The sequence below is a fragment of the Oryzias latipes genome, chromosome 14, assembly GCF_002234675.1.
Source record: "Oryzias latipes chromosome 14, ASM223467v1".
Lineage (NCBI taxonomy): Eukaryota > Metazoa > Chordata > Actinopteri > Beloniformes > Adrianichthyidae > Oryzias > Oryzias latipes.
In genome coordinates this window covers 10,358,773-10,373,466 of record NC_019872.2, presented here as the reverse complement: position 1 = coordinate 10,373,466, position 14,694 = coordinate 10,358,773, and the positions used below count along the sequence as shown (strand labels likewise).

At 37.9% G+C, this 14,694-nt stretch overlaps 1 protein-coding gene across 1 annotated transcript in view; it reads left to right on the top strand.

The window, feature by feature from the left end:
- The window catches only part of trpc4 (transient receptor potential cation channel subfamily C member 4), a 34,202-nt gene extending 19,508 nt beyond the window's left edge, over window positions 1-14,694 (top strand). The window contains exons 7-15 of the mRNA XM_004076298.4: window positions 7,764-8,109; window positions 8,579-8,718; window positions 8,819-9,019; window positions 9,113-9,234; window positions 9,736-9,931; window positions 10,021-10,215; window positions 10,490-10,531; window positions 10,831-10,920; window positions 12,445-14,694. Coding sequence (XP_004076346.1) covers window positions 7,764-8,109; window positions 8,579-8,718; window positions 8,819-9,019; window positions 9,113-9,234; window positions 9,736-9,931; window positions 10,021-10,215; window positions 10,490-10,531; window positions 10,831-10,920; window positions 12,445-13,146 — 2,034 coding nt within the window. The 3' untranslated portion in view covers window positions 13,147-14,694. The remainder of the gene's footprint in view (window positions 1-7,763; window positions 8,110-8,578; window positions 8,719-8,818; window positions 9,020-9,112; window positions 9,235-9,735; window positions 9,932-10,020; window positions 10,216-10,489; window positions 10,532-10,830; window positions 10,921-12,444) is intronic.

The following is a 14,694-nucleotide window of genomic DNA, read 5'->3' as shown; positions in this document are numbered from 1 at the left end:
AATAGAATGATGCAGCCAAGATGATGAAGCTGGGGCATCGCTCCCAAGAGCAGCTCATATTTAATTTAGCTCTTTTTGCTAGCGGCTCCAGCGGTTTTTAAGTGAGTCTCAGTTCACGACAATATTTTTTTCTTTCAAGATGTTGCTTATGAGCAACACATGTGTTGCCAGATGAGATTTTTGGGTCATCACAACTGGAGATAGTTCAAGCACACAGGTGGATGACGTGCAGTTTTCTGTCCTTTCACAATCCTCTCAGCTTTTGACAGTAAATCCTTTATTTGGCACAGAGTAAACAATCTTTGCTCCTGTTGCTGCTTGTGCCACAGATGCGCCTCAAAGCAGCTTCTGTTTTAATTATCCAGGAAATGTCCCAGTATTCTTTTTTATTGCTTTCTATCCATAACATTGTTCGATTTCACCAAGACTTTGATGGAGGGGAGTGCGTCAACTTGTGGGTAACGATCCACTCAGCTGCCCTTTTCAAATGATAAATGTTTCAGTCACCTTGACTTGTAAGAGATCCTTTTTTTCCAGAAAGATAAATCATTGCGATGAGATATTATAACATTTTCTTCATTTGAATCCAATCAACTATTTTGCTGTTTTGCAGCTTAAAATGTTGCAGTTAAAATTGCCCAATTAAATACAAACCTTTGGAAAATTGTAGTTACCCTTTTATTGAAAGAGAAATACAGAACAATGGCCGGTTTGATTACTCAAAAAAGTAAACAAAAAAAGAAAAATAAATGCTAGACATTAATATAAAATAATCAGGCGGTTAAGCAGAATGACTTTAAGAAATAAAAGAAGGAAACAGACATGCGTGATGGCACTTAACCTTTTCAGGTAATCAGTGCAATCAAATGATTTTAGCACCTGTCAACAGGTACTTTGGGTAACTCCTCATGAGAAAATGGCTCAAATCGTCTCCGGTTGTTTTCTTCATGTTTCAACTCCACCTACAGATATTTAACAAACAGTATTTAGATCAGGCATCTTCGAAGGAAATATTTATTTTTGTGCTTAGTCATTTTTAGCTGTTTTGGTCATTATCCTGTTGGGAAGTTAGTGACAAAAAGTCTGCGCCAAAGCTTTCACACAAGCAGCTTATTCACTCTATCCTTTGATGGACAAGATTTTATTCTGCACCCCCCACCCCCCCCACCCCCGCCTCTAACTGGGGCTGATCCACAAGTTAAGAGGCTTGACTGGCTGCAGCTTGTAAAGACCAGATAAAGACCACCTAGCATTGCCTCCATGGATTTTTTTTCTTCCGCAGGGAGGTTACTGCTGTCCTTTGTCTTGGTTTTGTTATGGTGAACCATGGCAGTAATAGACGCTTGGATGAAAAACATCCAATTCCAGATAAAAAGAAGCAATTTCACAGAGTAGACAAAATTCATCTTTTGCTAAGCTTCCTTTTTGCTTAAGCATGTCGTCAATGGGCCTTCCCCAAACACACATTTGTGTCACTTTTCCAAAGGACACTCTCCCAGGAGCTGTGTCGCTGGTGAATATGTGTTGTTGAGAATTCTAGACTCGCTTTTTCAGGATTTGTTTTGACAGAGGTGTGCTTTGTCTGATGTTCTTCTTAACGTTGTAAAATTGACCAAAAAAAAAATTACGGCACAGCCAGAAATGAAGAAAAAAACAAGATTTTGTCGCAAACAAAACAAAGCTTACAGTTACAGTTTCTGGGAGAGCTCATGGCCACCACTATAACCAACAACGCTTTCTCTGGCACTGGAAAAAGTTCTCCTCTTGTATAAGACCTAGCCCCTTCCATAGGCCATTTAACAAAACAATTTTTTTCAAGTCAAATTACTACTTTAACCTTGTAAATTGTAAATGCAGTGCAGAAAACTCTTGGTCCAAAAGAAAAAGACCCATAAGAACCCATGGTGACATCAGTGTAACAGAAACATATCAGTAATGGATTTTGTGGTCCACTTGGTTTGTGATAAAATACCCATGATTTATTTTTAAGAAAAAAATGGGTCTGAATTTGACATGTGATGTCACTTCTTGTTTCTAGTAGCAAATGTATATGTATTTGTATGGTGATGTGTACAATGCTCCCGTTTGGAAATTTGTGGTGGAAAGAGCTTGACGGTGAGTATAATTCTATTTAAAACCAAGTGTGCACCCTTAGATTCAAACAAAACTAACCATATAGTGTGGTGAAATGTGAGGGATTCATTTGTGTGTATGGGTGTGTATATAAAAGGTGGACATGAAAACAATGGACACTGCTGATGGACTGAGATTAGAAAAAACAAAACTCAGGCGGACACTCAGGTGCTGTCCTGCAACTTGTGCAGCTACTTCATCAGTCTCCTAACAGAATGTCTAACTTGGCTCAAAAGTGACGAACGAACCTTGAAGTTCACTGTCATCAGCTTTCTTCTTGTGGCCACCTATACAGACAAATGGACTACAGTCCTCTGGACTTTAAACTTCTTTATAAGTCCATCTGTAGTACCAGGAACTCTCCTCTTCATGTCTAGTGTGGCACAACGTGTCATAAGTGATTATTGTAACACTTTAAATTGGCAGATTTGACTGATTGCAAGATTGAAGACATTGTTTAAGACAATTAGAGGACACACCTTAACATCAAATAATATTTTATTCATTTCCATGAGTACCATCATTGGGTCCAGGTCCATTTTATACTTGTTTTTTATTATGTCTTTGTCTTTAATCAGTCAGAAAAAACTTAACAAAAAAGGATTTTTTATATTTTCTGGTAATGTTTGTTTGAGAATACAGTTCTTTTAGAAAAAATGTAGGCCTAATAATAAAAATAAATAATGTTAATGTTATAAATGTAATCTGAGGTGTTGCAATAAGCACCCAAAACCTCAGTTTGGGTCAACCTTTCAAGGGAGGGTGCTTAGATCTCTGTGTGTCTCTCCATCTCCTCCAGCAGGGGTGTCAAACTCATTTTCACTGAGGGCCACATCAGCATAGGGCCAGAAATAACTTATACATGTAACTAAATGTAATGAAAAATAAATGTAACTACTCCTTAATGTTAAATAACTCCTTATTTATTTACTATAACTTTTTAAAGTGACAATTACAGTTACATAGAAAACAAACGTTTGCTTGTTACTTTAGCATAAATCCTTTTACATTGGATTCTATCAGGTTAGGTCATATGGACAGTGTTTAAGTCCTATCTGATATTTTAAGTCAGGTTCCCCCTAGATGTGAATAAAAACTCACCAAATTTTATTTTTTATTTTAAGAAATTAAAAACTTTTATGTCTCTCGCGGGCCACATAAAATGACATGGCGGGCCACATTTGGCCTGCGGGCCTTGAGTTTGACACATGTCCTACACTTTCTTTTCACTGGAGTGTTGCTGGAACACACAAACATGTTGTGGCTTTTCCCCAGGGCTTTCCTTTAGCTGAACATATTAGAGCTAAGATGAAACTCTTACCAGTTGTCCAAACTCTGCCTGTTTCTCTTGATGTGAAAGAGTAGCACTGTCACCTTCCCTTTCCATGCTTTCTCCAGTTCTTCTCTGAGTCCCTGGTATTTCTCCAGTTTCTCATGTTCCTTCTTCCTGATGTTCCCATCGCTTGGCACTGCCACATCCACCACAACGGCTTTCCTCTGTTCTTTATCCACCACTACAATGTGTGACTGGTTCGCCATTATCATCCTATCAGTCTGGATCTGGAAGTCCCACAGGATCTTTGCCCTCTCATTCTCTACAACCTTCGGAGGTGTTTCCCATTTTGACCTTGGGGTTTCCAGTTCATATTCTGCACACCTGTTCCTGTATATTATTCCAGCCACTTGATTGTGGTGCTCCATGTATGCTTTCCTTGCCAGCATCTTACACCCTGCAGTTATGTGCTGGATTTTTTCAGGCGCCTCTTTTCACAGTTTACACCTTGGGTCTTGTCTGGTGTGGTAGATCTGAACCTCTATTGCATCTTATATTGTGTTGGGTCCAAATTTTCTCATTTTCACACTTAAAAAAGGGACAATTTTGACCCGCACACCATTTTAGGATTCCATTTAAAATGTATTAAATGAGCTGACCCTATAGCTGCGTTTTTTTGCTTCTGTCTCTTTGCCACAATGTGACATGTTTCACTATGAGATGATAGAATAATTTTCTTAGACACATAATAACTATAACAGCATGTGCAAGAGGGGTCAGGTATTTAAAAGGCTTATCATTACAGAGAGGAAGTTGTGCATATTATTGTCTTTTTTTTTCATTTTCATACCGTGATCTCTGTCTTGCTCTTTTAAATTTTGGAGAATAATGCTAAAACACTTGAAATCAATCTGGTACTCAACCAATAAGTGCTTTTTTTTTTCAATTTAATATTACAGGCTGTGCATGAGAGTTGCCGTGACTCACAAAAAGGCCATTTTGGACCTTCGGTAAAATAAAGAACAGCTCTCTGCTTAACCCTTTTGTGCTGTGTGCAGTGTGTGCAAACACCTGTTTGTTTCCCAAGGTTTTATTGTCACATCTTTGTTTGTTTTCTGCTTTGCTGCTGCTGTGCTCTCAGGGTTTTGAAAGGCAGCTCATAATGATCAGAAGACAAATCTCCACAGGCTTCCAGTTAAAAGCCTGGCTCACAGAGCAATCCGTGCTTTCATGCAGCAGGAGGCCAAATCAGATAAATATTATCAGGAACATAATAACATTGGATTGCTTATTGCCCCCCTTAGCTTCACTGAACAGTTTCAACAGTCGATTACTCCCATTTGCACCGATCCTCCTATAGAAAAGAGATAGTCAGGTTACTCACGCAGAAACCACAGCGTGACATAAAAGAAGAAGCCGGATGTCTCCTAAATGTTTGAAGAGGGGATCAAGGGGAACCTATTGATATCATATGCTGCAGTTTCACTTTGCCCCCTTGTGATTTCTCATAAAATTGCAATTTGGAGTCTCAACATGTTTGAAAGGAAATTACACTGCAAGATCCTTCCTTTGTTTTGGAAAACCATTAGTGCATTCAGTTCTGCGCTCTAGAGTGTCAAAGTCAATTATTAAATAACAAAAATTACTAATTATAAATAAATGTTATCATATGCAATGTAAAAAATGGGAAATATTCCGACATAATTAACAATTATAGTTCCAGTTCTGCAAATTTAGAATGTGATCAAGATACATGGAGCTGTGTATTTTTTGTTATATATATATATATATAGTTTCTAATCTATATCACCATGCACTGCAATAATGGGAAGAAAAAGAGAGGAACAGCAAGTACATGTTTATGCACTCTGACTTTATAAAGGTTTCTTGTCATAATTGGCTTCTCATCCTCTTAACTTTTTATTTGTTCCCCCCAAACTATCCATGGATGTCTTAAAATCTATTCAGGCATTTATCAATCAGCAAGGTACAGGCTGTTCTGTGCAGCTTTGACAACTTCATGATGTGATTTTGCTTTTAATTTTGCAGAAAAGGCACATGACTGCAGCTGTTTGCAAATGCAGATATTTTTATATAGCTATTGCCTTTTCTGTGCACAAACCAGTTTTTGCCAAATGCAAACAAAATTTTCTTGTTTTATTTTATTTAAATTTTCCTCATGAATGCAGCATATGTGTGTGTGTGTGTGTGTGTGTAAGACAATCTTTTGTATACAGTGAAAATATAGGCTTGGAACAGCTTTCATTGCCTTATATCAGTTTAAAAAGAAAAATACGTAAAAGTGCTCAAGGAATTCCATTTTCATACATCTAAAACACAAAACAGATGAAATTTTAACTAACACTAATAAGTCTATAAGTTTTTAAAAAACATTTTTACGGAATTCCTTTTAAATAAAGATATCGTTCACATGTTTACGAATTTTAGATGAAAAAGACCCACACTTAAATTATTTGCATACTGATGTAGGAGTTAGTTAGTTCAGTTGCATAGAAGGTGACATACAGTGTGATCAGTTTGTGGGTGTATTCAAAAATCAAGAAATGCATGTGTCATGAGGAGGTGTTAGCATATTTTCTTTCTGTGTGGGTGGATTTTGATTTAATAGGTCAACAGGTGCTGAATATAGATACTGACTCCAAGCCAAAGGTCTTTCTATAAAAAGAGTACAGATTTATAGAAAGCATAAAGCCAGTGATTAAAAATGCCATGATACATTTATGTTGCTGAAAGCTTTACGAGCAATGAAAAAAAAGAACCTCCTTATTTTAGAATATGGCAAAACCAACAAAAAATGCAAAGTTTTGAGCTTGTAAGTGTGTTTTCAAAAGTAGGGGAGAATAGTTTAGCACACCTTTTATGTTGGTAACTGCAGGCAAACATGTCTTCACCCAAAGGATGCTCTGCACTTGCAAAGCAAAGAAGTACTTTCCTGGCACTTAGGGACGGCTGTGAGTTCAGAAGCGGCATGTGGGGAGACACTTCTCCAGTCGGACTCAAGTTGTGTGAAAGAGCCACCTCGGGCAAATTTGGCACTTTCCCTCAACAGGTTTTTTAAGTAGTTGTGACAGGTAAAAGTAGGGCAGCGGCATCTTGATGCTTACCTTGTTTCAGCATTCACTGTAGAAAAGAACAGAAGTACTGAAATGAACTGTGACTGAAATGTAAGGGCGTGTGTGTGCCAATTAAAATCCTTTGCTCTGATTAGATTTTGAAAAATGTGCACTTCATTATTCCCAATGAAGATGAAAATTTACTTTTTTTCTAATTTAATTAATCCGGTAATTCTGGTAATGTTTTTTTTTCTCCTTCCTTTCATTGTCAGTGTTTATTAAAACATAAAGCAAAAAGTTTATTTTTTACTATTAAGAACTTAAAGGTACAAATGAACAAGTGACTTCTTTATAAACTGCTTGTCTGAGCCAAAAAAAAAGTCACTTATATGTGACAAAACAGATTTGATTTAAATGGATGAGAGTAACCCAATGTAGCTCAAAACTGCCACACATTTTTAAACAATGGCTTGTTATACTATCACTGTTTGATGTGAAGTGTGTCATTTTTTACTGAATGTGACTGAAGATGAGAGCTAAAAAGGCTTGGTCACATTGTATTTATTATATATAAGACATAATCTTTAGGATGTTGAACCAAAAAATCAATTGCAGAGGTTCTGTCTTTGTGTATCTTGAAATAAAGGAACCCAGTGAGAAAGAATAAACATCACTTCAAAATTATAGAAATGTCTTCTCTGTGTCCTGTCCTTTATTTCTATCATTTTTCCGCTCACGTTGTCTGACACTAACGTTGTTAAAGTACGGAAATGTGAGCTCTGGGCTGCATACCTCAAAACAGATTATTAATTGTAGTTTCCATGGAAACAAATTTGGCTCCTACCCTCAAAGAAAGACTGAAATAAAGTCTCGACATCATGATTTTTCAATATGTGAACTTGTGGAAATATGTTTTTGAATGTATTTGTTTTATCCTGTACTCAGCTATTGATCATTTTATTTAATGTCAGATCAGATACGTTGGAAAGTAGTTATCGGTGGAAGCCCTTCGTTTTCAGGCTTCACCAGCACCTCATTAGTTTGTTTTGCTGCCGTTAGCTAAAGCTCTTTATTGGTGTCCATTTTGGCTTGATGTCACGATGTTACTCTGGTCTGGTGAAGTAGAAACAGCTTCAGGCAGAGATTGCTGTGTCATATAGTGACCTTAAATACAGCTGTAGTGCATGAGACATAATAAATGTTGCTCTGTATCCACATCTGTTTCTATGAAAAAAAATGTAAAGACTAACGCCCTCTTTTCTTTTATCTTTTATTTTTAATAGTTTGTAGCCCAGCCTAATTGTCAACAGTTGTTGGCGTCCAGATGGTACGACGAGTTTCCGGGCTGGAGGCGGCGCCACTGGGCAGGAAAATTAATCACTTGCGTCTTCATTGGCCTCCTCTTCCCTCTGTTTGCTTTCTGCTACCTCATCGCTCCTAAGAGCCGCTATGGCAACTTCATCCGCAAGCCCTTCATCAAGTTTATCTGCCACACAGCATCCTACCTGACGTTCCTGTTCCTGCTGCTTCTTGCCTCCCAGCACATTGTTGCCACAGAGCAAGACCGGCAGAACAGGCAGGGACCAGCACCAACCACCGTGGAGTGGATGATCTTGCCATGGGTGCTGGGTGAGTGGAAGAATTTTCTTTTTCTATTCAAATATTTTGCTTAGCTTTCTCAAATGTTGGAAGGAGACACAACTTTGCCCTTTAAAGCCCACAATATCAAACAATTAGGAGAAAATTCAAAATTTTCTAAATTTAAAAACCCTTTAATGAAATCCACAGAAAAAACATAAATGTTTTAATGAAAAATAGATAATTATATGTTTGGTGATTTGGTAAGTTTTTGATCAGAGGTGTGCAGCACTCAGAAACTGAAATCTGGGGTTGCTGGGAGAGGAAGTACTGTAAAGACTGGTCCCGCTGGTGACCAGAGGGGGAGACAGAGCAATGACTTCTGACAAGCTGAAGGACCGTAGAAACTTAAATTGTGCTTCATAAGAGGCTATGTGAGCTGCACCTTTAGACCAGTTTATCAATAAATCTTCTTTCCAACTAGTGGGATTCAACATTTTTATGTTGATGTACTTGTTAGGATTCATTTGGGCAGAGATCAAGCAAATGTGGGATGGTGGATTTCAAGACTACATCCATGACTGGTGGAACCTGATGGACTTTGTGATGAACTCTCTATACCTGGCCACCATCTCCCTTAAGATTGTAGCCTACACAAAGGTAGCCATGTACCTGTACATAATGTGAATCAAATCATCCAAATTACACCTAGTTTTTCCAGCATTTCCGCTTTAAATGACGTTTTACTTTTTACTTACAGTACAGTGGAACTAAACCGAGGAACCAGTGGGAAATGTGGCATCCTACTTTAGTAGCTGAGGCCTTGTTTGCCATAGCAAACATCTTCAGTTCCCTGCGCCTCATCTCGCTCTTCACAGCTAACTCACACCTGGGACCTCTGCAGATCTCTCTTGGGCGAATGCTGCTGGACATCCTTAAGTTCCTCTTCATCTACTGTCTGGTGAACTAACAAACCCTTGCACACAATTCCAGATCATTCAAAAGGAATACAAGAAGTATCATAAAATTGGACATTTGATGCATTTTCCTGCAGGTTCTGCTGGCTTTTGCTAACGGGCTGAACCAGCTGTACTTTTACTATGAGACAAAGGCTTCAGATGAGAGAGGGAAATGTAAAGGCATTCGCTGTGTGGAACAGAACAACGCTTTCTCTTCGTGAGTTATCATAAGATTCTCATCTTTAAAGACCCACTCCAATAAAAAATGGGATTTTAGCATGTTCTTGTGGCCTTTTTCTGATGATAAAGGACATGTGTGAAGAAAATTAAGCTTAAAATTCAATTTCTGATTATTCTTTTTTCAAATCATTGTGAATCAGGAGCAGATGAAAAAATGCAGTTTGAAAAAGAGAAAATTTTTAATGAAGAAAATACATTGGGCGGGCCACAAGCTTCTTGCTCCAAGTTTTCGGCAACAGGGAGGGAAATGGGGTGGGGTTGCTCTGTCCCAACAGTCCTACCCATAACTCAGAGGCAAATTTCTAATGAAGTCCTGCCGATCTGCAGAAACTATGTCCTTGAAAATGACACTGTTTTGGGGGGATTTTGAATAGATCAAAATATGATCAGAGTTGGTCTTTAAGGGTGTTATGTTTCCTGATTTCCATTTTGGTCATTATTTAAAGGAGTTACATGTTCCCATATCTTTGACTTGCAGGTTGTTTGAGACACTACAGTCTCTTTTCTGGTCCATCTTTGGCCTTATCAGCCTCTACGTGACGAACGTGGATGCAGACCACCAGTTCACTGAGTTTGTTGGTGCCACCATGTTTGGAACTTACAATGTCATATCTCTGGTGGTGCTTCTCAACATGCTCATCGCTATGATGAACAACTCCTACCAACACATCGCTGTGAGTACAAGAGAGACATGCACAAAAGCACAATAATGACAATACTTTCACACTATAGGCTCTATAAATGTGTCCTGGTGTGGTTCCAGGATCATGCAGATATTGAGTGGAAGTTTGCCAGGACAAAGCTGTGGATGAGCTACTTTGAGGAAGGAGCTACTTTGCCCACACCTTTTAACATCATTCCCAGCCCCAAATCCTTTTGGTACCTAATGTGTTGGATCAAGAGGCGAGTGTGCAAAAGGACAAGGCTCAAGAGTGCAGAAAATTTTGGGACCCTGGGGGTAAGTTGGGCCCAAAACAAACACAACATAATTTTGAAGATATTAATACATATGTTGGGAAAATGTAATGATTATCTGATAATCAATAACTGACTTAGGTAATTTTCTCTGTCTTAGAGAGCTGTAGAGATACTGTAGAGATAGGAGAAAAAATCTGTAATTATACAATTAACTAAACGCAGATTTTAAGGGTAATTTTGCAAATGTAATGTCTATAACATTTTATGGTTCTTTTTATCTCAATTTATTTTAATCTGCTGGATGTTTTTTGCAGAGACGAGCAGCAGAAAACCTCAGGACAAACCACCAATATCAGGTAAACAAAAGTAAATCTTTCCTACAGCATTATGAACGATATTATATTCCTCTTGCTGTTGTGCTTGGGTTTCATTGGGCACACTGCATTTCCTGTCACAATTTCAATCTGCCACTGGAGGGCTGTTCCACTCTCACAGACAACAGAGCTGCCAGTTACACTCAGCAGGACACTCATCATCCTCCTTTACTGAGGAGTTTTTACTTTTTTTTCATCCCAATGCATGAGAATGTTGTGACATTTTTTATGGAGAAACAAAGAATAATAATAATAATTATTATTTTATATGTATTATTCAGGAGGTTTTAAGGAACCTGGTGAAACGCTATGTGGCTGCCATGATCAGAGATGCAAAGACAGAAGAGGGACTAACTGAAGACAACTTTAAGGTAGGATTTGGTCTCACAAGCAAAAACCAACCTAGAACAGTTCATTTAAATTAAATTATTTCATCATGGATTTGTGACTGACAAATAAAAATTTCTCAACATTTCAAAGAGGGAAAAATATACGTTGTTCTGGAACATTTTTTATTTGTTCTGTTATTTATCTGTTTGCATCGGTTACTGGATCATATTCAATAAAAACTAGTTTGTGCAACTACATGCAAAGAGCCACCATCAGGCACATCTACCTGCAAACATACAAAACAGATCACAAGAGGCTTTTTCCTGTCTTGTAACTTCTACTTTAAACTCCAGAAGCTGATAGTCACATTTTGGAGACAAACATTTTGTAAATGGGAAGAACACATCTTGAAACACTGATGAAGCCGAGCTTCATAGTTTTTGACACTTACATATTTTTTCTGATTTCTCATGGTTAAAGAGTTTAAGATGTGCTGTTTCAGATCCAATCTCCAAACTCTTCGTTAAAGCAAAGGTTTCTTGTGTAAAATACACAAGACACATATCTTAGCATTTATCTCTATGCTGTTATGTTGTATTGAAAAATCTTTTTCTTTTTTTAATTTTTTCTCTCTGATATGACCTAAACTGATCTTAAAATTATGGAATATTACTTGGCTTAACTCTGTCACAAAATTGACAGAAAATTCCAATTTTTATTTAGATGTTTTTAAACCCTTTGATTAAATCCATAAAATTTATGATATGAGTTTTATGAGATATAGATGGTATAAATTATGATATGTTGGGTAATTTGGTAAGTTTTTGCTCAAAACTATGTTAGTTTGAAATGTTAAAATATTGATATGAGTGGAAAAAAGCACCTTATTTACCTACTGTCTCTAATTTGATCCACACATTTTAACATGGTGTAACTTCTTTCTAAAGAATTTATTATCAATAAATTTTGCATTCTTTCAATACAAGAAGTAGTCATTTTAGAAATTAACAACTACAGATGAGGTATTCTCACCATAAAGTTTTGAAAATTTCAAACTTTTTCCCTTCAAAAGTGCTTTTGATATTTTTGCGGAAGCAGACATTTTGAAATGAGCATGAAAGGCTCTTCTACTGCCCCCAGTGGAAAGATGATGAACTACAGGGAAACAAATATTGTCCAAATTATGCACAATAGGGTTTTAGGAAAAGTTTGGATCATGCTAATGAAACAATGTTCTCTGAAATGCATTTATCAAATATGATACAAATGGTTATATAGGGTTAAAAATGCCTATAACCTTTACACAAATAGAAAATTGGAAAAACAATATTTCCTCGATGTCAACTAAATTTTGTCAGACATGTTAAAACTAAAAATGCATAAAACAGTTTCTGTCCTACTTATCTTGGCATTTGAATTGTTTTAATGCCTTTTTTTTATAAAGCTCAAGCTCTTTTGAATTGTTTTATATTTAGTTTTACATGCAGCTGGATAGATAAACCCCAGATGAAGTAAATTTCCTATTACTATTAACATAAAAAGACTGATGTTCTTATGTGTGACAGGAGCTAAAGCAGGACATCTCCAGTTTCCGGTATGAGGTGATGGGCATGATGAAGACGGGAAAGCCTGCTCTTCAGGGTGCAATAGCCAGTGGCAGCTCTGTGGATTCTAATCTCGCCTACCCTAATTCCTCGCTCAAGATTTCTACCTGCCCAGCAATCAGCCAGGTGAAGAAAAAACTAAACCGGTTCAAGATCACCACATCCCTTTTAAAGCAAAGCAGCTCGTCGGCTTCACCCAGGCCCCCTGAATCCTCCAACGGCCTGCTTAATGGCCTCTTGCCTCTGGCCTCAACCGACAGCTGCAGCCAGACGTCAAGACAGTGGAGGAACTACCCTAAAAACAATAGTGACTTTGGTATGTTTCACAAACTCCACTGGGGGGGCACAGATGTCACAGGAGGCACAGGGGAAATTTCCAGGGAAATGTACTGTTTATCAGAAGAAATGGGAGATTTTGGGGGTTCAGACACAGATGAACAGAGCAAGGAGGCTGCAAATGCAGCTAAGACTGACAAAGAGCCACCAGCAATTAAAAGAAAGAATGAGGCTCCAGAAACTAAAGAGGTGTCAAGCATGAAGGGCAGCTTTGATAAAAATGAAGAGAAGAAAACTGCAGAAGGAAATAAAGATCCACTTTGCACAGACTCTGGAGCTGATGAATGCTTGCCAGGATCCACCACTGAAGATGCAAATGAGATGTGATGAGAAATGACTAGCCCTGATGGTTAAGGAGATGTTGGACCCAAAAAAGAGACTCACAAAGGCTGCATTCACATTGCAGGAAACAGCAACACAAACCCTTCATTTTATACTTTGATCAGAGACTGAACAATTTAAAAGTATTAAAGACCCACTCCTATCATCTTTTGATCTATTGTAAAAGCGTTCCCAGTGGTCTTTGAATTATGATTATAGCCATAATTTCAGCCATAATCAAAACCTATTTTGTTTTCTAGAACATATTTTCTGCAGAGCGGCAGTAGTTCATTAGAAATTTGCCTCTGAGTTGTGGGCAGGACTGTTGGCGGGGAGTAAACCTTCCCCACTTCCTATCATCTCTCTGTTTACTCCGGTGCAACAAAAATTGGCGAGCCATATCTGAGCCATCCAGCCGTACAGTTTTGAGTCAGATGCCAGGTTAGACAAGGAAAAACAAAGACGTACATGGATCTAGTCGTCTGCAGGTGAATGCAGGTAAATGGAGCGGAGCAGGGAGCTTGTGGCCCACCGACTGTATTTTTTGGGAAACAATTACAATCTTTTTCAAATGGCATTTTCTCATCTGAACTTGATTCACAATGATTTGAATAAAGAAATACTCAGAAATGCAATTTTAAGCTTAATTTTCTTCATATATGTCCTCCACTGTGAGAAGAAAGCTACTAGATCATGTTAAAAACACTGAAAATTGGAGTAAAGTGTCTCCACTGATTTCCTGCCTCAGTTCACCTTATTTACCCACAGAAAGTGAACCCCATACTATAACAAGGGAATCGTGCAGCAAGTCCTGCAGTGTGAATAAAGCCCTGGAGTTCTTGCAGCTGTTTCTAAAGGAATGGTCACTTTTGACTCTAGAGACTCAGGGAGACCAAATGGTTAGTGAACTACATTAGCAGAGGAAATGCAGCAATTGCGGAATGCAGGTTTGTGTGAACTTTCCAAGATGATAAAACTCGTCTTAACTGCTCTACATTGAAGAAAGGGAACAATTATTCCCTTCAATAGATAGGAATTCCCTTTTGATCTGTTTCACTTTCTCTTAATCTTCTCAGACATGTGAATCCCTGTTCAGATGATCCTGTTGTTTAACCTCTATTACCAATCTCTCTACCTCTTTTCCCTTTTATCTCAACACCACTTCAACATCCTCCTGTCTTAGCTCGCTGAAGCAATAGATGTGTTGTTTTTGACCTGACTTCCTGCCTTAGACTGTCTGTTTCTGCACTTTATTCGACTCACACTGGCATTCTGTCACTTAGCTGTCATCATGAACAATTTCTCATCCTGTCAATGTTTTTTCTATGCAAAAACCTTGCAATTTGAGTCATCGTTCTAACAAGGTTAGCTGTCAGTTTGTGACAGATGTTCCCTAACAGAACTGAGCTTTGACTGAAGAGAACACAAATGTCTGTCACTTGATGCAACAGATTATTCATGTTTAAACACTCAGACCCAATTAGCAGTTTTTGTTATTTAATGGTAGTTTCAATGAGTGGCATAAAAAAATAAAGAAGGCATTAAAAAATGTCA